The 27,429-nt window shown below is 40.3% G+C and overlaps 1 protein-coding gene across 5 annotated transcripts in view; it reads right to left on the reverse strand.

Moving 5' to 3' along the window:
• XYLB (xylulokinase) overlaps nucleotides 1-27,429 on the reverse strand; it is a 205,515-nt gene that overhangs the window by 37,823 nt on the left and 140,263 nt on the right. The window contains exon 18 of one of the 5 annotated variants that reach the window (XM_075827352.1): nucleotides 8,865-9,255. The exons of the other annotated variants lie outside the window; for them this stretch is intronic. Within the exon in view, the coding sequence (XP_075683467.1) occupies nucleotides 9,203-9,255 (53 nt within the window). The 3' untranslated portion in view covers nucleotides 8,865-9,202. Of the gene's footprint in view, nucleotides 1-8,864; nucleotides 9,256-27,429 lie in introns of those variants that run through there. 5 annotated transcript variants of the gene reach the window in all.

Below are 27,429 nucleotides of genomic sequence, written 5' to 3' on the forward strand. Positions count from 1 at the left end.
ATAGCAAACTTTATCATAACAGCACACCGCTTTCCAACTTAGCGGATTGCTCGAAGAACCCAACAACATGTTATTTCCCTCTTTCAGGGAAGAAAAGGAGGCAACGTCAGTAGGACCTGCCTTTCCCAAAGTATCCATGACTACCTCCCCAAGCTACCTCCTTAGATGACTAAGACAATTGAAGCCATTATATATGTAGCACCATATTCTTACACATTTATATCGGTCTCCCGTTTTCTTCCTGGATCTGCTTATTTTTTCTGACCACAATGGGGTGATCACCTCTGGACGAATCTCTTCCCTGCGTCGAGGACTTTGAGACGGCGAGGTAATAAGTCCCCATTCTTGAAGTAATTCCTTCGCTGCTTGAGGTGAATTACACACGTGAACACTGCCGTTCCTGGATACAATAAGCTTCACCGGAAATCCCCATTTGTAAAGTATTCCTTTATCTCTCAAGATTTTTGTTAGAGGCATATATTCTCTACGTTTTAACATAGTAGCTGCTGACAGGTCAGGGTAGATCTCAATATCTTTAAAACGTTCCGGTAATTCTGGAGAGCTTTTCAAAGCCCTAAGGAATTCCTCTTTAATATGATAAAAGTGGATCCTGGCAATAGAATCTCTCGGGAGGTGTGGCGCAATATGCCGCGGTTTAGGAATTCTATGGATCCTGTCTATTGTCATATCCAAGTTGGATTTTTGAGGTAATACCGCGTTCAATAGGTCTGTAAGATATGAAGAAAGCTGGTCCGGTGTCACAGATTCCGGAATACCCCTGATTCTGACATTATTCCTGCGCGATCTATCCTCAAGATCTAACACTTTGTTTGATAACCTTTGAACCTCCTCCTCTAGCGTTGAGTTCACATCAATTAACAAATTATGCGATTTGGCAAAGGATTCAAATTTGTGCTCAATATGATCCGTGCGCGACGCTATAGCCAGAATGTCAGTTTTCAGCTCCCCAACAATACTTTTGAAATCGGACTGTAGAGAGTCTCTCAAGGAATTCAGTAATTTTTTAATTGTGGTTTCCGAAACTGGGTGTAGATCAGAGTCATCCCCCATATCATTGTTTAAGGAATCTGCTCTGGAAGAAGATGCAGGAGACGACGGAGGGAGTGACAGCCGTCTCTTTGCTCCAGCCTGTCTAGAGGGAGAAGTGGCAAAAAACTCTGTGAGTTTAGTAGGTTTCGCTTTTTGGTCTTTCTTTTTTGTAGTGCCGCCCATTGTGAAGTATGATGCACAAGGTAAGCGAGAAAATTATAATAAACGTTCAAGGCAAGTAACTGTGTACTTTATTTATCTCTGACAGTTACTGTAGATATATCCTTGTACCGTATTGTGTATTGTGTTGTATCCCGCTATGGGGGGGAAGGGAAATGGCGACTGCTCCTGCCAATGTAGACTCTCTTTTAGTTCCTCCTATATTCTCTGTGCTGTGGTGGAATTGAGATCAAATGGAGGAGAGCTTATGAAAGTCTGTGACTGTGCTCAACCTCCTTTTCAATGTGTGCACCGACCTGTTATATACCTCCAGATACGAAGTTTAGCACAATGGCCTTTCCTCCCTTCTAGGCCGCTCCCCTCCTTCCCCTCTTTCTCCTGCAGTGCCACTGACCCTCTGTGGGCTGCGATGACTCCCCTCCTCACCTCCGTTCACAAATTCCTCTCTGCTCTCCTGGAATCTGGCCTCCTGCGACTCCTGACCGCTGCTGATCCTCTGTTGTGTTTTCACACGAGGTGTCTGTAGATGCGCCTGAGCCCGGGAAGCCGTGCCTCGTGACTCCCCTCCTCCACGATGCTCCGACCTCCGTGCCGATTCTCCTCCGTTACCCAGCTGATTCTCCGACCTCACTGCGCCCTCCGAGCTTAGGGTAAGTTCAACTGCCGGGAGAACTCTTTTTCTGATGTCTGGTGGGTTTATTTAAGCCGGTTTGGGCTTCTTAGTCACGGAGCTCCCGGTCACACGTCCGTCCTCATGCAGGTCCAAGCCACGCCCCAGTCCAGTATGATTTTAAATACAATTGACATTGAAGGTATACCAAGAGCCAACCATAGGCCAAAAGGACATTAATGTCTATGTCAGAAGAATATACTGATTTATACACTGAAAATAGTGCCCAAATGTGGTGTGAACCTTTGTTTTACACCTTTTATCTTCTTTTGGCTTAAGAAAAGATAGCCACTGGTGCTCATACACATTGGTAGGTCCAGTTGTCTTCATGTATGTTTTGGGTTTTTTTTAAAAATAAAAAAATTCAATACATTGTCTTATAATTGTCTCTTCGAAAATGTACTAAAGGCTTGCTATATTAGGTATAGTACACAGAACTTAGGAGCTAATGTAATGCTTCATATAAACCTAGCTACAAGCAAAATGTAATTGACCTTCAGAATTTTTTTAATTTATTGAAACAATATTCCAATGAAAAGCCATGCAAGGACACATCTTTTGTTGTTAATGTCCCTTTTCATGTAAAATATCCAACTAATTATTCCAAACTAAGCTGAATGTGAAATTATTTTGGATTGGTACATGTTTCAAGCGAGTGGAAAAAGATAAGACAAAGCCATCGTAATAAGCAATTTTCTATACTTCAATGAGCAAAGTGAAATAAAATGCTTTTAAAATTACACAAGCCAGAAGTAAAAACAGAAAAAGTAGACTTATGGTGAAATTTATTAATTCACACATTGTGGTATGGTTTAGAAAAAATCTGCACTACCTGTGCAGTAGAGAATCAACACAAATATACACAGATTCAATAAGAGAAACCAAAAATTGTGGTGCAAGACAAGTGGAACTGGGTACACGCCAACAAGATGTCATTAAAACAAACCCTTTTTAGGGTAAGTTCACACGTAGCGGAAATACTGCGGATTTTCCGAAACAGATATGGTTGCGTAAAATCTGCAGCATAATACAGTATAGGCAAAGTGGATGAGATATGAAAAAATCTCATCCACACACTGCGTAAATGAGCGGAAAAAAACGCTCAGAAATTGACCTACGGTGCTTTTTTTTTCTTATCTGCAACATGTCATTTGTAATTGCGCAATTGCTGCTTCTGTCTTGCAGGTTTTCCACATTGAATTCAATGAGAAGGTAGGACACGCAACAAAATTCTGATGTTGGGATTTTTGCAGTGGAAAAGCTGCTAATCCAGCATAAAAACACGCAACTGAGAAAAAAACAAAAACTTAACCTTACCCATAATTGGCTGTGATTGGCTGCAGCGGTCACATGGAATAAAACGTCATCCCAGGAGGCTGGCCTGCAGGACCACAGAGGGATGCGTCGCCATGGCTATGTAAGTATTATGTGCAGTTTTCCACAGTGGACATTCCAGGCGATAAACTGCAGCGTATCCACCATGTGTAAACATAGCCTTATACTGAAGCTAGACCAGTCATCAGATAATTGCCGCAGGTCCATCTACAGAAACCCCGGAGATCATCTGTCCCGAATAGTCCACCAGAGCAAGAGCTGCTGTTTTTAGCAGCTCTCTGCTCTGCCTAATAGTGACATCCCTCTCCCTGACGTTTAGATACCCTAATAGGGCATATGGTTAGGGACCGTTCTCACTAAGGACACAGTCAATAAAATTATGGATTGGACTAAGAGTCTACACATCACACTCTAGGGAATGAGTGTAATAATTCCTACAAATATTAACACCCCCATATTTTTTAGCTAAAATTGATGAAGGTAGATTTTTCTGCATTATAAATTTAATGAATTCTAATGTATATTAGCTGTAATCTATCATGCACAACTGTACTCATACAGGGTTTTATCCCTATTGAGTTCCTGTTTGCTTAATAAATTTGGCCCTTGTATCCCAGACATTGACAGATTGAGGATCTTTGAATTCCTATGCTAAAAAAGAAGAGACTTTACAAACTCCTATTAAAAAAGGGTACATATGCTAATATTAAACACATATCAAAAATAGCGACCTCTCAACAAACGCCCAAGAGTCTTGATAAAAATTCTAATTGTGAATCATACAAATTCACCTGTGACCACCTTGTTCCTTCCATGTCATACTGCATTTTGTGCATTGCATATTATTGCTAAAGTTTTTTTTTAGTGTAAGAGGTAATAACTAGCACAGAGATAGATAAAAGAGTTTGAGCACATGCAGCTAGTATAACTATATGGATGTAATTCAGCTGCTGATTGGTGCTCATAATGTTGGTGGGACTTCCTGCTGGAAGAGAGGGAGTGAGGGGTGTTTTTTTCACAGTCTGGACAGAACTTTTCACCGAACTGCTGCAAAGACTACACACTGTCAAATACTGGTACATTTAAAAGAAGAACCTGAGAATTTTAACTGCGTATCAGAGGTCACGCAGGGCTGCAGAAACACTATTAAAACTAACAAAAACGACTTTTAGGAAAGCTATTCAGTGTATATAAAAATGTTTTACATTTCTTATTTCTGTGTCAGGTTGTGAGAAGGTGCCACTGCCACTACAGACTTTCTGTAAGAAGAGTTCTCGTGTTTGTCCCTACAACAACATTTTCTGCCCCTCTACTCTGGCAGTTTAATATTTTCATACGGACACATGGCCTCATAGCAACCAATCAGATATCCTCTCTCAAATCCTTATCTGTAATAAAAAATAAAAGCTGGACTCTGATTGGTTGTTATGAAACCCAGTGTCCTTATGATAAAACGGAGTATACAAACTATTATTAGTACCTTACTGGAGAAAAATGTTACTCTTAAACCAGATCTAGTAATGCTCAATCTAGACAAATCCCGGCAGATTACAGATAACTGCAATAGCAAGACACTGGAAGGAGAAGGATACATCATCCATTTTGGAATATTTTCATGAAATTTGTTTAATCCAGTCCTAAAAAAAACCATAAATGGTCCTTAGAAAAAACATTTTAAAAATTCCACACGATTTGGAAAAACTGGTCACACTTTCAAAAATCTAAAATTCTTGAATCTCACGTATAGAAATTCATCACTGCATCTGTCTCCTATCTCTTGAACATTTAGTGCCATTTGGCATTTTTCCGAATATTCATTTAATTGTGAAAATGAACTGGCAGAACAACGTGAGAAGGAAGAGTAATATAATGTATTCTTCCAGATAACCTTAAAGGGTAACTAAAAAATGTAAAAAAAATAGTCATAGTGACATGTCAGAAGTTTTGATCAGTAGGGGTCTGACCATGGAGACCCCCACCGACCGCTAAAATTAAGCAGCAGAAGAGCTCGGTAACCAGAGCGAGTGGTGTACGGGCTTTCTATTTATACCGTACACCACACACTCCGTTTTCCGTAGAAAATTGAATAGAAAGGAAACAGAACAGCGACCACACGAGCGCTTCTGTCCCATCATTTTATCAATCAATGGGGGTTTCAGAGCTCGGACCTCCACGATTTAAAACTTCTGATATGTCACAAGTTTTTTTTAATCTTAGTAACCCTTTAACCACTGCTAAAACTGGGCACAGGAGCAATATATATATATATATATATATATATATATATATATATATATGTATATATATATACACATATATATATATATATATATATATATATATATATATATATATATATATGTTTAATTTTTTTATTATTTTTGTTTTTGTTTGTTTTTTTTAAACATTATTTTTCCTGTAGGTATCTATGTAAAAGTCTCTATATTCATGCCAAAAGTTTCCTTATCCACTAAATGGCATTTTTAAAGAATATTTAGGCCCACTGCTACTCAACATGATATGCCACTGGTTTTTAAATGTATTGAACTTTTAGTAAGTTTAGATGTGAGACATTTTGTTACATTCTAAATAGTGGGGAACAGCTATACATCACTATTTATAACTCCTATTCAATATCCTTCGGATTATCAGTTCCCAGACCCATTTATATTCTTTCATTAGGATCCTAACCTTTAGAATTTACTTCAAGCTGTATGACTGCCCACTTTAGAACATAATGTTCTTTTATATCAAGTGTAAATTGAAAATCACATATATAATAAACAGGTTCACAAGTATAATAAGGCCACTCTCTCACAGCATGTTCATTTTAACCACACATTATATCAAACAACAGAATTACACTCTTTACTCTGTAAGAACTGCTTAGAGTCTATTGTGGTTTGTACATTTCCATTACCGCATGTGACAGACCTTCCTGTCATTATGAAAACTTTATTCAAACACCGTCAGTAGAATTAAGATGTTTGACACCATAAGGCTGGTTGCTTTCTTATGTATACTTAAGAAATAATTATATCTAAATGCATGGTAATATAACATAAAAGTTGACATATCAGGAGCCAGGGCAGCCATCTTAAAGTGGCTCTGTCACCACATTATAAGTGGCCTATCTTGTACATAATGTGATCGGCGCTGTAATGTAGATTACAGCAGTGGTTTTTATTTAGAAAAACGATCTATTTTCACCAAGTTATGACCTATTTTACCTTTATGCTAATGACTTTCTTAATAGACAACTGGGCGTGTTTTTACTTTTGACCAAGTGGGCGTTGTGGAGAGAAGTGTATGACGCTGACCAATCAGTGACCAATCAGCGTCATACACTTCTCCCCATTCATTTACTCAGCACATAGTGATCCTGCGTTGTTCAGTATGTGCAGTCACATATACACACACATTAACGTTACTGAAGTGACTTGACAGTGAATAGACATCGCGTCCAACCGGGACGGAATGTCTATTCACAATCCCGACACTTCGGTAACGTTTGTGTGGGACTTACTCACACAGCACATCGAGATCACGCTGTGCTGTCATTTATCGCGAGATTACTCTTGCTGTGCTGTAAGTCCCACACAAACATTACTGAAGTCTCGGAATTGTGAATAGACATACGCTTCTCTCCACAACGCCCACTTGGTCAAAAGTAAAAACACGCCCAGTTGTCTATTAAGAAAGTCATTAGCATAAAGGTAAAATAGGTCATAACTTGGTGAAAATAGATAGTTTTTCTAAATAAAAACAACTGCTGTAATCTACATTACAGCGCCGATCGCATTATGTACAAGATAGGCCACTTATAATGTGGTGACAGAGCTTCTTTAAGAGAAGGGGTAATGTTCAAGAGACAACCCCCTTTAATGGGTCCTTGCTAGTAAGATTTTGTCATAAGTGCTTCTTCTAAGTATATTTCATGCCATTAAAGTGAAACTCCAAGGGTATGTTCACACGCAGATTTGTTGAAATTTCTGCAATGGAAAATCAGTCCCATACATCTGAGTGGGGTTGTTTCTGCAGCATATGAATTGATTTCTGCAGGCTCTGTTCATGAATGGGAGAGTTGCAGAAATGTCTGCAAAAAACTTGCAACTTGCAAACACACCATAAGGATTTCAACAATATTTCTTATATAGTGTATAGACTAGATAAGGAAAAAAAATCTATGCAGTTTGTTTTTTTTAAATATGATAAAACCAACGTTTGTATTGGCATTCAATGCATGTATTCAGCTTTTGTAATAGAGATACCCTGTGGGTGGGCACCCAGTTGACGTCACAGACTTAGTAGCTGAAAGCTCAAAGGAGATTTTTTTTTTTTTACATCAGATTTGCCAAAAAGAAGACAAAAGAGTAGTAATCATGCATACACCTCTGAAGGTGTCCTGTGGTATCTGACACTAAGACATCAGCAAATTGCGAGGTGGGGCCTCCATGGACCTGGCTGTTTTTCCCTTTGAACTCTTTCTCAAGCTCCTCAAACCATTCCTGAACAATGTTCGCAGTGTGGCCACACATTATCCTGCTGATAGAGGCCATTGCCATTTAGGAACACCGTCACCATGAAGGGGCGTACTTGGTCTGAAATAATGTTTAGGTATGTGGTACATGTCAAAGTAACATCCACATGAATGCCAGGACCCAAGGACTCCCAGCAGAACATTATCCAGGGTACCACACTGACACCGACAGCTTGCTTTCGGCTTATAGTGCATCTTGGTGCCATCTCTTGCCCAGGTAGGCGACCCACATGCACTTGATTGTACGAAAGTTGTAAAAGAAACCGTAATTCATCAGACCAGGCCACCTTCTTCCATTGCTCCATGGTCAAGTCCTGATGCGCATGTGCCCATTATAGGCGCTTTTGAAAGTGAACAGGAGTCAGAATGGGCACTCTAACTGGTCTGCGGCTATGCACCCCTAAACGCAGCAAGCTGCAATGCACTGTGTGTTTTGACACCTTTCTATCATAGTCAGAATTTAAGTTTCCAGCAATTTGTGCTATAGCAGCTTTTATGTTGGATCGGACCAGACAAGCTAACCTTTGCACCCCATGCGCAATGAGCCTTGGGTGCCTATGACCCTGTTGCCGGTTCACCAGTTGTCCGTCCTTGGACCACTTTTGATAGGTAGGTAACCACTGCATACCAGGAACACCCCATAGGACCCGCCGTTTTAGAGATGCTCTGACCCAGTTGTCTAGCCTTCGTCGAAGTAGCTCATATGGTTGCACTTGTCGATTTTTTCCTACTTCCAACTCATCAACTTCAAGAACTTACTGCTCACTTGCTGCCTAATATATCCCACCTATTCACAGATGCCATTGTAACAAAATAATCAAGTTAATCACTTCACCTGTCAGTGGTTTTAATGTAACGGTTTACGCAGTTCCAATTAAACGAAATATTTTCATATGCTGTAAGTGTCCCTGACCCAACAGTAGGTGGCTGCAGACAACCAAAATTTTATCAGTGTCCTTCCACCCAAATTTGTAATTTGTACTCAACAACATAAAAGTAACTTTCATGTACAAAACTGTACTGTAATAATTGAAGGAGTTGTGTCACCACAAACATTTATAGTTGAAAAAAATCCCAGCACACACTTGCTTTGCTTCCTTTTTAAATTTTATTGGACACGCGTTTCGGCTTACATTCAGCCTTTCTCAATCATAGTGTGACAATGGTTAGAAAAAACTGAAATTAAATATTTACACTTCCGATCACATGCCTAAATTAGCATATAGACAAACCTGGATCCATTTCATTGACACATGTCCATTGACAAAAATGCAGTGTGCACTCTGTGCTACATCCGTACTGTTATAATCACTACAAGGAAATCATATATACAAATCACCCAATAAAAAGACTTTAATCGTAACAAAACCAAAATAAAAATATTTCTTATTTCATAAATTAGTAAGATCACTATCCCATGTATGTTTTTACTCTCTCATATGGACGGAAAATATCCTATTTATCTGATTGACTTCGTAGTCTAAAAGAAGGGGAGAAAGAGAAAAAATTATGTTTATCAAATATAATTATAATAATTATATTATGTCATAAAAATTTCTATAGAATACTTGTAATTTCATACTTTCTGTTTAGCCCCCGTGGCTCCTATGTTTGTACGGTATGAATCCAATATGCCTCAAATTAATACTATAGGCTGCAGTCCACGTTAGGCCTGCTGAATATAAGGCACTGGGAAGACTCCCTGCGCAGATCGGCATGATGACGTCACTGCATCACGCTGGTCTGCGCATACGTCCCAAACGCGGGAACGGGGCGAGGTACAATATGTATTGTTTTTTGGGCGGGCTGTGTGGCAATATACCAGGGAAGGGACTGCTATGTAGCACTAAAAAACAATGGGGGGTGCGCTGTGTGGCACTATATACAAGGGGGGGGCTGTGTACCAATATATGGGGGGGTTTCTGTGTAGCACTATCTACAAGGGGGAACGCTGTGTAGCACTATAAACAAGTGGGGGAGCACTGTATAGCACTATAGACAAGGGGGAGCACTATATACAAGTGGGGGGGGCGCTGTGTGGCACTATATACAAGGGAGGGAGGGCTGTGCGGCGCTATATACAAGGGGGGGTTGTGTGGCACCATATACAAGGGAGGGAGCTGTGTGGGACTATATACAAGGGAGGGGGCTGTGTGGCACTATATACAAAAGAGGGGGGCCGTGTGGCACTATATACAAGGGGGGACTGTGTGGCACTATATACAAGGGGGGGCTGTGTGGCACTATATACAAGGGGGGATGTGTGGCGCTATCTACAGGGGTCTGTGTGTGACGCACGTTATCTACTAAGGGGGGCTGTATGGCACTATCTACAAGGTGGAGGGCTGTGTGGCGCTATCTATAGGGGTCTGTGTGTGGCGCTATCTACAGGGGTCTGTGTGTGGCGCCATCTACTAAGAGGGTGCTGTGTGGCACTATCTACTAAGGGGGGCTGTGTGGCACTATCTACTAGGGGGGGCTGCGTGGCACCATATACAAGGAGGGACTATGGCGCTATCTACATGGGGGCTGTGTGGTGCTATCTACAGTGGGAGGTGTGTGTGGTGCTATCTACAGGGGGCTGTATGTGGCGCTATCTACAGGGGGCTGTGTGTGGCGCTATCTACAGGAGGCACAAAGGGGGCATTATTACTGTCGGAGCACAAAGGGGGCACGGATATGATGGGGCACTTTTATTGTGTCGAGCACTGAGGCAGTGGCGTAACTATCGCTGTAGCAGCCATAGCGGCTGCTACGGGGCCCGCGAAATGAGGGGGCCCGTGCGCCTGCCAACACACGCCCCCCCCCATATGCACGGTGGCACAGCTAGCAACAGTTATCGCTACTAAAGCGGTAGCGATGCTACTACAGGGTCCGCGCCGCCGAGCCGCTAACATTTATAGGCCGGGCGGCACGGTCCCCCTCATGCCCGGTGGCGTCACTAGCACCGGAGGGGGCCCTGGTGCTAGCGACAGCCATCCCCTCCTGCAGTAATTGTACCTGCATCTATAGCACGCAGGTAAAAATACATGCATTAGCGCTGAATGGCCGGGCACGTAATATTTCATCTGGTATAGTTGTATCATATAATAACGGCATATGTATATAGATCATTTTTTTGTGTGAGAGGGGACGACATATGCTTTGGGGTTTGCAACACTATGCAGTTCTCTGCCCACCGCCTTCTGAATTGACTGCATTATTGATACCGTAAAGGTGTGTTCACATCTGCGTCGGGGTTCCCTCGATGGCTTCCGTCAGACCTTTCCGTCGGAGGAACACATCAACGAAAAGGCAAACGGAAACCATAGCTTCCGTTTCCATTGCAAATGGTGTTCGTTTGTCTCCGTTACGTAAGGTATGCGTTTTTTTTGAGGCATCAATAGCGCAGTGGACTCATACACTTTCTATTGAGACCATATACTGCTCAGGGGAATGCCGATCAGAAACAAAGCGGCACAGTGCTCACCCGAGCCCTTCTGCCACTTCGTTTAAGCGGACGGTGGGGGCCACAGTGCTTGGACTCCCACCAATCAAAACTTTTGACATTTTACTATGACATTTCAAAAGTTTTTTTTAAAGTTTAGTTACACTTTAAAGAGAGGTGTTAACATTTCTTATTTGATGTGTTAAAGGCTATGTACACCTTTTAAAAACTACTTTTTGAGATACAGCCGCTTTGTATGCTGTATACAGAGCAGCTGTATCTAGCACTAAAACCTGTACCCGTCAGGTCCACGGGACTGACGGGTTCAGCGACTGCGGGTCCTGCATGTCTCTGACACGCAGAATCGAGCTGTTATTGATCACGTCTAAATTCATATACTACGGTTTTATATGTAAAGGATCTGCCAGGCACTACTTCTGTGGATACTCCCAGGATTAATCAATCGACACCTGAGGCCGGACCTCTTAGACTGACTCCGGCTCCCACCAATCAGGGTGGCAGGCTCAGGAGTGGGAGAGCCTATCGCGGCCTGGTCAGTCGGAGTTAGCTCCGCCCCCTGTCCATTTATTCCTGCCGTTTTCTCTTCCTCATTGCTTGTGATTCTTTCTGGTTTCCTGCCCTGCTACAGCCTTGCTCCAGCCTGCTACTGCCCCTTCCCTTGCTTGTTCCCTGTTTGTATTTCCTTGCACTTAGTCAGCGTAGGGACCGCCGCCAAGTTGTACCCCGTCGCCTAGGGCGGGTCGTTGCAAGTAGGCAGGGACAGGGCGGTGGGTAGATTAGGGCTCACTTATCCCCTTCCCCTTCTTCCGGCCATAACATTATATTTGAATATATTAATAGGATTGTTTGTTTTAAAGTTTTAATAAAAGTTCAAAGAAGAAAAGCGTTGTTTAGGCATCTCACAAGGGAAAAGGGGGTTGCATTGCGTGTAAGGGAGAAGGAGGGGGCCCATGTTGTGTCAACAGCCCAAGACCCATGGTACACTTAATCCGCCATTAACCATTACCTTTCATTTAATAAACCACCTAAGCAAATACCATTAAAATTATTTTGTTCTGCACATTCCAGTTTACATAAGAGACATTGGACATCAGCCTTTTGATATTTTGATAAATTTTCACTATACACTCACAGGTGCTTTAGGTAAGGAGACATAGTACAGTACTACAGTTATTTCTGCGTGATTAGAAGTGCTTGTTCTATTAACCTCATGGGAAAACATTTGAGGGAATCATGCTGACATTGAGGGATATCTTGAGCCATCTTATAATACTAAGCCTTAAAATGGGTCAGTGATCCTGAGAATCATTGTATATTCACCGGCTTTACTGAATTATAAATCCTCTCTTTATATGCAATAAGATGACCGTATTGGGTTTTAAAACGTGTTCGATTCTAGTGCCACTAGGATTGTTAGTCTTAAGACATGCCATAAATGCTACATGTAATTCATAACTTGCACCTACTGCTTGGCAACTGTAAATAATGTTTTTATACGACTAAGTGTTTCTATGACCGGGAGGTTAATCTATAGTTGTACATATCTGGCGGCCTATTCCCTATACACATTAATAAGATGTGAGAGGTAAATCAGTCAGAATAATGTTGTTTGACAAAAGCTAAGCTACCACAAACTGTTTATTGTCATCTAATAAGATTTATGCTATAGTTGTAAGGCATCATACAGTGTACAGAATATATTGTTTTATACCTATGTGCTATATACTGTTAGCACTGTAAACCGGGGAAAAGTACAATATTTAATTAATAATAAAAACCATAATTCAATGTAAAAAAAACAAAACTGGAAGCCACTTTATCACTTATAGTCTGACCTCTTTTAGTTAAATTGGAATATTATTAAAATGTGTACAAATATTTGCTCTAATGCGATGTTCACATGGGTCGGATTAGCCATTGGCAAATCCGACATGTATTTACAGCAGAATTTCTGTTGCGGATGTGCAGTTTCAAGTGCCGCAGATCTGCATGAGGATTCGACCCATTCAATGGGATTTCCACTGAAATCAATGGGATGGGGAGTGTCGTCAGACTTCACACAGATTTAGGCACGGAATCTGCATCGCAATCTGTGACAAATGCGACACGTGTGATAGAAGCTACAGCAACCAATTAAATGTTGTTTTAAAGTATAGCGACACTTTTTGCTAGTGTGTATTATACAAGCTCAAGTACAAAAGTACCAGCGGTCCCCGCAGTCTTTGTTTACAATCGGCCAGCACGTGACCAGAGAAGCCAATCAGTGGCCTTGTGCTGAGCAGTGATTCCAATAGTGCAGCACGTGACCGCTATGGCCATTGATTGTCTACAGAGGTCACGCGACGTCCACTTGTTTACAAAACAAAGCCCAACTACATTGGATCGGCGGTAGATTAAAAAGGTGAGTTTTTTTTATTTTGTAAAAATTTTTTTTCAGAACTTGGATAACGCCTTTAAAAAGGGATGGCCAGGGCTGGTGTCAGCATAAGACCAGCCTGAGCAGACGCCAGGGCCCATGGGTCTGGGAAGTGCATAGCAAAGTTTAACCTGCTCTATGCTTGTCAAGCCAAGAAGAAGTAGACAGGGGGCCTCATGTGACTGTTGTCTTGGCCCGGCAGGCAACTGGAGTTAGCCATGAGGGTTGAGCAAGTTATTTGAACTTGAAAAGTCTTTAACCCCTTCCCGCTCCTTGACGTACTATTACGTCATGGCAGCTGTATCGTTCGCGCTCCATGCCGTAATAGTACGTCTCGGGAGTAACGGCCGTTTCGGCCGTCCTCCCGACACATACAGGAGCTGTGACAGCTGCTGTCTTGTTCAGCAGCTGTCACAGCTCCTACAGCGGGGACCGATCGCTGTGTCCCCGCTGATTAACCCCTTAAAAGCCGCGTTCTATAGAGATCGCGGCTTTTTAGGGGTTAAGCTGCCATCGCCGGCCTGCTACGCGATAGCGGCCGGCGATGGTGACTATGGCAACCGGACACCAAACAATGGCGTCCGGCTATGCCATAGACGGAAGCCTAGTGGGTCCTGACAACGTCAGGACCCACTATGCTTGCTGTCAGTGAGTAGCTGACAGTTCTAATACACTGCACTACGCATGTAGTGCAGTGTATTAGAATAGCGATCAGGGCCTCCTGCCCTCATGTCCCCTAGTGGGACAAAGTAATAAAGTAAAAAAAAAGTTAAAAAAAGATGTGTAAAAATAAGAAAATAAAAGTTTTAAAAGTAATAAAAGTAAAAGTCCCACTTTTTCCCTTATCAGGCCTTTATTATTAATAAAAATATATAAACAAACAAATAAACTATACATAATTGGTATCGCCGCGTCCGTAACGGCCTGAACTACAAAATTATTTTGTTATTTATCCCGCACGGTGAACGCCGTAAAAAAAAATATTAATAAACCGTACCACAATCACAATTGTTTGGTCACTTCACCTCCCAAAAAATGGAATAAAAAGAGATCAAAAAGTCGCATGTACCTAAAAATGGTACTGATGGAAAATACAGTTCGTTACGCAAAAAATAAATCCTCGCACGGATTTATTGATTGAAAAATAAAAACGTTATGGCTCTTAGAATAAGGTAACACAAAAAGTGAATGATTGTTTACAAAACGTATTTTATTGTGCAAACGCCATAAGACATAAAAAAAAACTATAAACATCTGGTATCACCGTGATCGTATCGCCCCGCAGAATAAAGTTAATATATCATTTATAGCGCACGGTGAACGCTGTAAAAAAAAAAGTATACAAAAACAATAGTAGAATTGCTGTTTATTAGTCACCACGCCACCTAAAAATGGAATAAAAACTGATCAAAAAGCCGCATGCACCCCATGAAAACTACAATGGATTCCTCAAGGGGTCTAGTTTCCAAATTGGGGTCACTTTTGGGGGGTTTCCAATGTTTTGGCACCACAAGACCTCTTCAAACCGGACATGGTGCCTAATAAAAAAGAGGGCTCAAAATCCGCTAGGTGCTCCTTTGCTTCGGAGGCCGGTGCTTCAGTCCATTACCGCCCGAGGGCCACATGTGGGATATTTCTCTAAACTGCAGAATCTGGGCAATACGTATTAAGTTGCGTTTCTCTGATAAATCCTTTTGTGTTATAAAAAAAATGGTATAAAAAGAGTAAATTTCACCTCTACTTTGCTCTAAATTTCTGTGAAACACCTAAAGGGTTCATAAACTTTCTAAATGCTGTTGTGAATACTTTGAGGGGTCTAGTTTCTAAAATGGGGTGTTTGATAGGGGTTTCTAATATATGGGCCCCTCAAAGCAACTTCAGAAATGAACTGGAACCTAAAAAAATAAATAAATGAGGCAATACTTCGCTTCTTACATTATACTGATAATGAGCCGTGCCCACTCCGAGATGACCCCAGTTTTGACCGTTTGTATAAACGGAGACCCCTATTAGACCGTTCCAGTGCCCGGTTTTCCCAAGCATACACCCCCGAGAAGTGTTTTTCTATTGATGAGTCCCTGGTACATTTTAAAGGGAGGGTTCAATTCCGCCAGTACCTGCCAGGTAAGAGGGCAAGGTATGGCGTGAAGATGTATAAGCTGTGCGAGAGTGCATCAGGGTATACCTACAGGTTTAGGATATATGAAGGAAAGGCCACCCCCAAACCAGACTGCATCCTGGACTACAATAGGTACATGGGAGGGATGGACTTGTCAAATCAAGTCCTGAAGCCCTACAGCGCCATGCGGTGTGGTATAAGAAGCTGGCCGGGCACATCATACAGAAGGCTTTGTACAATGCGTACGTGCTACATCGATGTGCAGGCCAGAGGGGAACTTTCCTGGAATTTCAAGATCTAATCTTTAGGGACCAGGAAGGGGGGGCGCATCGTACCAGGGCAACACTTTCCAGGAGAAGGTCCCCAAACCGGTGGAAAGGGAAAGAGTCAAAAGAGGTGCAGAGTCTGCTATAAGAGGGGGATAAGGAAGAACACAATATACCAATGTGACACGTGTCCCGAAAAACCAGGGCTCTGTATAAAAGATTGTTTTAAAATGTATCATACATCCCTTGATTTTCAATTTACCCTGATGCACTCCGCACAGCTTACCCCCCTCATCTTTCCCTTCTGAGCCCCGCCGTATGCCCAGGCAGCTGATAACAGCCACATGTAGGGTATTGTCGTACCCAGGAGAACCCACATTACAATTTAAGGGGTGTATATCTCCGGTGGCGCATGCTGGGCACACTATATTGGACACTGAAATGGCATATACATATATAAAATTGCAAATCTCACACTGCACCATCTGCTGCGCATTATCTTTTACACAGTACCTGTGGGGTCAAAATGCTCACTACACCTCTAGATGAATGTCTTAAGGGGTGTAGTTTTTAAAATGGGGTCACTTCTCGGGGGTTTCAACTGTACTGGTACCTCAGGGGCTTCTGCACACATGACTTAGCACCAGAAAAGCTCCAGTAGGCCAAATGGTGGTCCTTTCCTTCTGAGCCCTCCCATGGGCCCAAAGGGCAGTTTATCACCACAAATGGGGTATTGCCGCACTAAGGACAAATTGGGCAACAAAATGGGGTATGTTGTTCCTTGTGAAATTAAGAAATTTTGATCAAAAATGACATCTTATTGGAAAAAATATCATTTTTTTCATTTCACAGCCCAATTCAAATAGGTGCTGTGAAAAAACTGTGCGGTCAAAATGATAACAAAAACCATAAATGAATTCCTTGAGGGGTGTAGTTTCCAAAATGGGGTCACTTCTGGTGGGTTTCCATTGCTTTGATACCTCTGGGGCTCTGCAAATGCAACATGGCACCCGAAAACCAATCCAGCAAAATCTGGACTCCAACAAACACATAGCGCTCCTTTCCTTCTGAGCCCTCCCATGGGCCCAAACGGCAGTTTATCACCACAAATGGGGTATTGCCGCACTAAGGACAAATTGGGCAACAAAATGGGGTATGTTGTTCCCTGTGAAAATAAGAAAATTTGATCAAAAATGACATTTTATTGGAAAAAATATCATTTTTTTCATTTCACAGCCCAATTCAAATAGGTGCTGTGAAAAAACTGTGCGGTCAAAATGATAACAAAAACCATAAATGAATTCCTTGAGGGGTGTAATTTCCAAAATGGGGTCACTTCTGGTGGGTTTCCATTGTTTTGATACCTCAACGCCTCTTCAAACCTGGCATGCTGCCTAAAATATATTCTAATAAAAAAGAGGCCTCAAAATGCACTAGGTGCTTCTTTGCTTCTAGGGCTTGTGTTTTAGTCCACGAGCGCAGTAGGGCCACATGTGGGACATTTCTAAAAACTGCAGAATCTGGACAATACATATTTAGTAGTGTTTCTCTGGTAAAACCTTCTCTGTTACTAAAAAAAAATTGAATAAAATTGAAATTCAGCAGAAAAAATGAAATTTGCAAATTTAATTTCCACTTTGCTTTAATTCCTGTGAAATGCCTGAAGGGTTAAAAAACTTTCTATATGCTGTTTTGAATACTTTGAGGGGTCTAGTTTTTAAAATGGGGTGTTTTATGGGGGTTTCTAATACATAGGCCCCTCAAATCCACTTCAGAACTGAACTGGCACCTTCAAAAAAAGGCTTTTGAAATTTTCTTAAGAATATGAGAAATTGCTGTTTATGTTCTAAGCCTTGTAACGTCCAAGAAAAATAAAAGAATGTTCAAAAAACGATGCCAATCTAAAGTAGACATATGGGAAATGTGAACTAGTAACTATTTTGGGTGGTATAACCGTCTGTTTTTCAAGCAGATGCCTTTAAATTCTGAAAAATGCTATTTTTTGTAAATTTTCTCTAAATTTTGCAATTTTTCACAAATAAAGACTGAATATATCGACCAAATTTTACCACGAACATGAAGCCCAAAGTGTCACGAGAAAACAATCTCAGAATCGCTTGGATAGGTTTAAGCATTCCGACGTTATTACCACATAAAGTGAAATATGTCAGATTTGAAAAATGGGCTCTGAGCCTTAAGGCCCAAACTAGGCTGCGTCCTTAAGGGGTTAATGAGTGACACTGGCCAATGAATATTTGTTAAATAAATAAAACCTATTCATTCCTAAGTAATAAAGCTGCATAAAATCCAGCAAATAGATAAAATGTTGACCTCTAAACTCACAGGGTCTCTCTCTCTCTAGATAGAGCCTCATTAAATCTCATCATATTACATATTATATAGCTAACTAGTACCACTTTTGTGTGCTCTTTAAAAGCTGTCACATTGTTGAAATACTCATGTGTGTTGTACGGCTGTACTGCGCTCAGACAAAGGGCACACTACAGTTAAACTAGCAGATAAAAGCATTCTCCATTTGTCAAAACTAATGAAACATGTCAGCTACACCCAGTGCAACCTGAAATCCAGTAGGGAAAGGAGCAGCTCTGCGACACATTTATTTGAAAGACAAGGTCAGAACATTTCCTCTTTCCTTTCTTTACGATTCTACAGCTAAACGTTCAAGGTGATGCAAATTAATTTGTAAAAATGCAGCCGATCCATCTGATGTGATTAGCTCTAAGTATGTGTGCACGTCAAACTTCATATGGAAATACTGGCAGCTTAATTGGCAGCCGCTACATGAGAAATATATTACACTATTCAGAGGGGGGACTGGGACATTTGCTGATCTGAAATTGAAAATTTTGAATCGACTAGATACAGGTCAATGACTCCCAGTTATTTTATATATGTGTTAAAACTATAATTGCATCCACATCTGCTAAATCTCATGACATTACTAAATACTTGATTTTAAGACCCACTTGAATAATCACAGACATTCTATTCGTAAGAAAAAATTAGATTTACCGGTAGTGAAACACTTCTCAGATCTAGAACATACAGAAAAAGATCTTAGATTCATGATATTGGAACAAGTCCCCAGTCCCTATAGGGGGGTGCAATAGATCCACACTATTACATAAATGCGAACTAAAGTGGATCTTTCTACTAGAATCATTAAAACCAAAGGGTCTTAATGTGGAGTTTAATGTGACGAGGCTCTCAACTTGATGTGTTGCCGCCGTAGGGTGCCCTCTTTGTCCTTGAGATGTTCTCCTTAGTGAATATATACACACACATGCGATACATGATCTGTATATTGATCTGTTTTTAATATATGTCCTCCCTTTTATCTTAACACAGAGGATTACAGGATTTCAGGACCACTCACCAAGACTGGATCTAGGTTTCCATACGTGATGTGCGATATATGACACAAGTCTGTCTGCCCACGTTAAGTTGTATAGAGTCATTATTAATATTATCTTGTTCTTTCTCACAGTAGATCCTTTAAATCTACAAGTGGCATGTGTACATTCTAACATTCATTTAATATATATTAACGCTTTTAAAAATCATTGAGTATTGGGTTTCCGGGAGCGGTCCCTGTTCATGAAGATGGATTGGGATAGCTTGCGGACCTTGTCTCGATCTTACAGTATCCATTGTTAGGAGGATCTGGGAGCTCGAGTGCTCGTGTGCAACAGAGTAGTAAACAATATAAATAAATATATAAATTTATACAATAATGTAATATCTTTGCACTAATGCTCCACTTCGGTGTAGTTTGTTGTACACATGTCCCTCGGTCTATTGATTGGATCACTGAACAGTATCGTTTTTGGACTTTTGTCCACTTTGTTGACATGCAGACTTGTTGCAAATGGTTACCTATAGGAATGGCCCTCCTTTTCTAGTTGCTATATGCCATCTAGTTTGTAGAGGTTCATCAAGGACCTCTTACACCTGCGTAGTGAATAATGCGTCGTGTAGTTCCTACGCAACAGGATACTTTCGATATGATGACACGAGCATGCGCAGTACTGTTTGGAGGACGCCATACAGGTCAGATTACATATGGTGTCTGGCATGAACACGGATTACAATTTCTGTTTTGCATATAAAGTCAGCGATTGGTGAGTGGACCGATAGCCTTGCCCCCTACACATATGGTTACATTTCTTATTAATATGATAATCAGGTTACAAGAAGCTTGTTTTGAAATGTATGTCTATATTTACATTGGATTTTATCACTACACATACTTCATAATTGAAGCTTATGTTTTTTATACAATTACCTATATCTTGTACAATATTTTGTCTGTGCACTATGTTAATGATTCCTCATTATGATAATGAGGCACATGCCTAATATACTGCTTGTATTGCTGTGTCACTATGCTTGAAAAAGTTCCTATAGCAGGAAGGAAACGTTGCAGCTGTTGACTGAATAAATCACATACTTTTTGGAACTATCTGAGTGCTGTTGGATTTCTTTAATTTATCTATATATATCTATATATACACTACCGTTCAAAAGTTTAGGGTCACTTAGAAATTTCCTTATTTTTGAAAGAAAAGCACAGTTTTTTTTCAATGAAGATAACATTAAATTAATCAGAAATACACTCTATACATTGTTAATGTGCTAAATGACTATTCTAGCTGCAAACGTCTGGTATTTAATGCAATATCTACATAGCTGTATAGAGGCCAATTTCCAGCAACCATCACTCCAGTGTTCTAATGGTACATTGTGTTTGCTAACTGTGTTAGAAGGCTAATGGATGATTAGAAAACACTTGAAAACCCTTGTGCAATTATGTTAGCACCGCTGTAAACAGTTTTCTGTTTAGAGGAGCTATAAAACTTACCTTCCTTTGAGCTAGTTGAGAATCTGGAGCATTACATTTGTGGGTTCGATTAAACTCTCAAAATGGCTAGAAAAAGAGAGCTTTCATGTGAAACTCGACAGTCTATTCTTGTTCTTAGAAATGAAGGCTATTCCATGCGAGAAATTGCCAAGAAACTGAAGATTTCCTACAACGGTGTGTACTACTCCCTTCAGAGGACAGCACACACAGGCTCTAACCAGAGTAGAAAGAGAAGTGGGAGGTCCCGCTGCACAACTGAGCAACAAGACAAGTACATTAGAGTCTCTAGTTTGAGAAATAGACGCCTCACAGGTCCTCAACTGGCAGCTTCATTAAATAGTACCCGCAAAACGCCAGTGTCAACGTCTACAGTGAAGAGGCGACTTCGGGATGCTGGCCTTCAGGGCAGAGTGGCAAAGAAAAAGCCATATCTGAGACTGGCTAATAAAAGGAAAAGATTAATATGGGCAAAAGCACACAGACATTGGACAGAGGAAGATTGGAAAAAAGTGTTATGGACAGACGAATCGAAGTTTGAGGTGTTTGGATCACGCAGAAGAACATTTGTGAGACGCAGAACAACTGAAAAGATGCTGGAAGAGTGCCTGACGCCATCTGTCAAGCATGGTGGAGGTAATGTGATGGTCTGGGGTTGCTTTGGTGCTGGTAAAGTGGGAGATTTGTACAATGTAAAAGGGATTTTGAATAAGGAAGGCTATCACTCCATTTTGCAACGCCATGCCATACCCTGTTGACAGCGCTTGATTGGAGCCAATTTCATCCTACAACAGGACAATGACCCAAAGCACACCTCCAAATTATGCAAGAACTATTTAGGGAAGAAGCAGCCAGCTGGTATTCTATCTGCAATGGAGTGGCCAGCGCAGTCACCAGATCTCAACCCCATAGAGCTGTTGTGGGAGCAGCTTGACCGTATGGTACGCAAGAAGTGCCCATCAAGCCAATCCAACTTGTGGGAGGGCCTTCTGGAAACACCTACAATGGGCATGTGAGCATCAGAACTGGACCAATGGAAGCAATGTAAGAAGATGGCCTAGTCTAAAAGAACCAGGGAAGTTGGAACCAGCGCTGGGAGTGTAGTTTTAGTAAAAACGGAAATCAAGTTTCCAAGTTTAATTGGTCTCGGTTAAAATCGAAGCACAGGGGCTACGAGAAAATAAAGTGACAGGTAGGTACAGTCCAGAGTACAGAGAGAAGGAGAGGAAAGGCGGTAGCCTACGCGTTTCAGACCTTTGCTAGGTCCTTAGTCATGGCTTATGATAAGTCTGACTGTGCAGTCTAGACCTATTTATAGTCAGTCGATCTTGTAGATAATTACTTAATTAATTGCGGTTCACGGCCGGAGAGGAAAAGGAGGAGCCCCGTGGACCGCAATCTTTTGTCTGTTTCCTTGTTATGGATGAATCCGTTGTACGGTATGTAAAGATTTTCTATGTTGTATACCTGAAGATTAATTATAGAAACATACATAAGTTTAGATTCTATCTATGAAATCCGCATTTGTTTTTATATTAATTATCGTATGTTCTTGAAATCTGAACTATGTTCATGAAAACAGAAGACATCCGTTTTTGTGTTTCGATCTAATTAGATTGTTTTAATATGGTGTTTCCTTTTTTCGGACGTAACAAAGAATAGAAAAAATAGAAAAAAATAGAAACAGAGGGATTCGAAAGATTACTATAACTTTATCACTTCTCTAAGGTAACTTATTTATTTAAAATTGTTGTTATTAGTCTGGAGTATTAGTAATTATTACAGAAAAATTTCTTGTTAAGTCACCTTACAAGACGCGAGTAACATCGGGAGACTGACTACATAAGTGAGGTAACGCCTACCAATTAGAAGAGAAAATAATAATAAATGAAGAACTATTGAATATATGTGAAAAAAGTAATAGAAAAGACGTGTATTTAAAATAATGATAAAAAACTGGTGTTTATATATCTTGATATATATGTCAGTGTCTTTAATGTTTTAATATTTGATTAGTGTTTTCGGGTTTCGTTGTTTATGGTTTTTAATTTATTTTTATTTTTTATTTTTTATTTATTTTTTAGTGGAATGATCTTAGTAGAGTGACTAAGTTTGTTGAATATAATAACTTTAACTTTATTTGTAGAACTGGAAAAATCTATTAATTCTATATATCCAGATCAATTTTTGAATTTTTTGATTTTTACTTCGTGTCATGAGATACATAGTTGTATAATTCATGTATGGGCAAGATAGGTATTAAATTTGGTACTGTAAAAATGATCAGTTACGTAACTGATCATTTTTACAGTACCAAATTTAATACCTATCTTGCCCGTACATGAATTATACAACTATGTATCTCATGACACGAAGTAAAAATCAAAAAATTCAAAAATTGATCTGGATATATAGAATTAATAGATTTTTCCAGTTCTACAAATAAAGTTAAAGTTATTATATTCAACAAACTTAGTCACTCTACTAAGATCATTCCACTAAAAAATAAATAAAAAATAAAAAATAAAAACCATAAACAACGAAACCCGAAAACACTAATCAAATATTAAAACATTAAAGACACTGACATATATATCAAGATATATAAACACCAGTTTTTTATCATTATTTTAAATACACGTCTTTTCTATTACTTTTTTCACATATATTCAATAGTTCTTCATTTATTATTATTTTCTCTTCTAATTGGTAGGCGTTACCTCACTTATGTAGTCAGTCTCCCGACGTTACTCGCGTCTTGTAAGGTGACTTAACAAGAAATTTTTCTGTAATAATTACTAATACTCCAGACTAATAACAACAATTTTAAATAAATAAGTTACCTTAGAGAAGTGATAAAGTTATAGTAATCTTTCGAATCCCTCTGTTTCTATTTTTTTCTATTTTTTCTATTCTTTGTTACGTCCGAAAAAAGGAAACACCATATTAAAACAATCTAATTAGATCGAAACACAAAAACGGATGTCTTCTGTTTTCATGAACATAGTTCAGATTTCAAGAACATACGATAATTAATATAAAAACAAATGCGGATTTCATAGATAGAATCTAAACTTATGTATGTTTCTATAATTAATCTTCAGGTATACAACATAGAAAATCTTTACATACCGTACAACGGATTCATCCATAACAAGGAAACAGACAAAAGATTGCGGTCCACGGGGCTCCTCCTTTTCCTCTCCGGCCGTGAACCGCAATTAATTAAGTAATTATCTACAAGATCGACTGACTATAAATAGGTCTAGACTGCACAGTCAGACTTATCATAAGCCATGACTAAGGACCTAGCGAAGGTCTGAAACGCGTAGGCTACCGCCTTTCCTCTCCTTCTCTCTGTACTCTGGACTGTACCTACCTGTCACTTTATTTTCTCGTAGCCCCTGTGCTTCGATTTTAACCGAGACCAATTAAACTTGGAAACTTGATTTCCGTTTTTACTAAAACTACACTCCCAGCGCTGGTTCCAACTTCCCTGGTTCTGTTGTATCTTCTGCGTGTGCCGACACGAGGATCCGTGCTGCTGACTCCTATATCCTTCCCGTGACAAGGTGAGCTGGAGGAGTTCCTTCATATTTTTTCCTCTAGTCTAAAAGAATCATGTTTTCCTTTACATCATGGGGACGGCCGGGTGCGTGTGCTTCAATTACTTGGGGAAGAGATGGCAGCTGGATGCAATATGGTAAGAAGACAAGCTAGTGGAGGTAGTAAGATGCTTTAGGGAAGCCGCGGGTCTTTGCATTCATATAGATGTTATTAGGACACGTACAACCTACCTAAACATTGTTGCAGAACAAGTACACACCCTCATGGCAACAATATTCCCTAATGGCAGTGGCCTCTTTCAGCAGGATAGTGTGCCCAGTCACATTGCAAAAATAGTTTAGGAATGGTTTGAGAAACATGACAAAGAGTACAAGCTGTTTACTTAGCCTCCAAATTCCCCAGATATCAATCTGATTGAGAATCTTTGAGATTTGCTGGAAAAGCAAGTCTGATACATGAAGGCCCCACCTCACAACTTACACGACTTAAAGGATCTGCTGATAACGTCTTGGTGCCAGATACCACAGGACACCTCAAAGAGGTCTTCTAGAGTTCATGTCTCAATGGCTCAGAGCTGTTTTGGAGGGACGAGGGAGACCTACACAATATGGTGTATGTATCTAGCCACAATGGAAATTACATTTTCCAGCCCAAATTATTGAAGCATAAGCACTGGGTCAGGGACAGCAAGTGTTGGTAACATCTAGAAGGCCAGGTTCATATGGGATGATAATTATGCCATTTCTAATTGTGGTGCGTCACAATAAAAATGCACTTTTTTGTTTTTGCCTACTATGGTCAGGATGCAGCAGGAGATTTTTTTTTATGGTCAGTGTCAGACCGCTGTTAGTCATTTGTTCTTAATTGAAAAAGGATTGGAATTTTTCAACCAGTCCTCAATTGTTTAGTTCTTGAGAGGAGCAGCCCTACCTAATTGTTCAGCAGGGCAGTATGTGCATGTAAATGGGGAGGTTCTGATGCCTATAATCATTTTAATACCAGTTTGGTGCATTTTTGTAAGACGATGGGTTCCAAGATATACAGAGAAATAGTTAACTTGAACCCTACATTTTACTTGTATGACTCCCTTTGCCTGCAACTTTGGTTTGGGTCTTGGTACTTTGCTATCCCCAGCAGGTGGAACAGAAGCAGAAAAATGTGCAGGAGCGAGTTGTTGTTGTTGGAAGCAACGGAAGTCCCATAGTCATCTAGACAGGTAAAGCAGTATAGAAAAAACATAGTCAAAAGCTAGCTTGGGCCAGGACAGAGAAAAAATGGCAACCAAAACACACAAGAATGCACAATCTGCTAAACTAAGTCCAACTAGGTGAAAGATAGTCAGCAATTGAGACAAGGTATAGGGGGGGGCCACAAACAAATAGCTAAATCAAGCATTCTGGGCCAAACATAAGGTAAATTCTAAACAGGTAATAACCGGGTATGTGCAAGGCACATGGTATAAACCAATACAAATAGCATTAAACAAAAAGTCCACCAAGATATTTAGATACATCACTTTCTTCTCTAATTGGCTAGGCTGCTGTGTATGCTGCTCATGTGCTGCCTGGTTTCCTTGCTTTCCTCACTGCAGAAAAGGTGGCAGGACCTGCAGACACTGCTGGAGCACAGACAGGTAAATGTTATTTTATTATTTCAATTTTCACATAGTGTACAAGACAGAACTCTAAATATACTGCACAGTATTAAACTCCAGTGATCGCATGTAAATAATGACAGGCACAAATATATAAAAAATATACATTAAATCACATACACACACACACACATATATATATATATATATATATATATATATACACACACACACACACACACACATACACACACACACACACACACATACACACACATATATACATACTAGTCCTTCTCAATGAATTAGAGTATCATCAAAAAGTTCATGGACTTGGATATAACACAGTGGACCAACACCAGCGGATGAAATGGCTCCCCAAACCAACTGGCTGTGGAAACTTCACACTGGACCACAAGCAACTTGGATTGATGCCTCTCCACTCTTCCTCGAGACTCTGGAACCTTGATTTCCAAATGAAATGCAAAATTTACTTTCATCTGAAAACAGGACTTTGGACCACTGAGTAACAGTGTTGGTCCACTGTGTTATATCAAGTCCAGAGTCAGCGCAGCGTCTACCAGGAAATTTTTGAGCACTTCATGCTTCCCTCCACTGACAACCTTTATGGAGATGCTGATTTAATTTTCCAGTAGGACTTGGCACCTGCCCACACTGCCAAAAGAACCAATACCTGGTTTAATAACCAAAGTATCACTGCGCTTGATCAGGCAAACTCACCTGACCTAAACCCCATAGAGAATCTATGGGTTATTGTGAAGAGGAAGATGAGACACACCAGACCCAACAATGCAGATGAGCTGAAGGCCGCTATCAAACAACCTGGGCTTCCATAAAACCTCAGCAGTGCCACAGGCTGATCGCCTCCATGCCACGCCGCATTGATGCAGTAATTCATGCAAAAGGAGCCCCGACCAAGTATTGAGGGCATATACTGTACATACTTTTCAGTAGGCCAACATTTCGGTATTAAAAATCATTTTTGAAATTGGGCTTATATAATATTCAAATTTTCTGTGACACTAAATTTGGGGTTTTCATTAACGGTTTCCATAATCATCAAGATTAAAAGAAAAAAATGCTGGAAATAGATCACTCTGTGTGTAATGAATGTATATAATATGAGTTTCCCTTTTTGAATTGAATTACTGAAATATATGAACTTTTTTGATGATATTCTAATTCATTGAGAAGGACTAATTATAGTCTGTTGTATGTTCTTTATGCACGGCCAAACGACTGGACCAATCTGCACAAAATTTGGCACATAAGTAAATTACGCGGACCGGGTTTCAGCTCTCTAGGGCCTACCGTTCTCGACATATTCACAAAAGCAAATTTGAC

Source organism: Rhinoderma darwinii, chromosome 5 (genome assembly GCF_050947455.1).
Source record: "Rhinoderma darwinii isolate aRhiDar2 chromosome 5, aRhiDar2.hap1, whole genome shotgun sequence".
NCBI classification, from domain to species: Eukaryota; Metazoa; Chordata; class Amphibia; order Anura; family Rhinodermatidae; genus Rhinoderma; species Rhinoderma darwinii.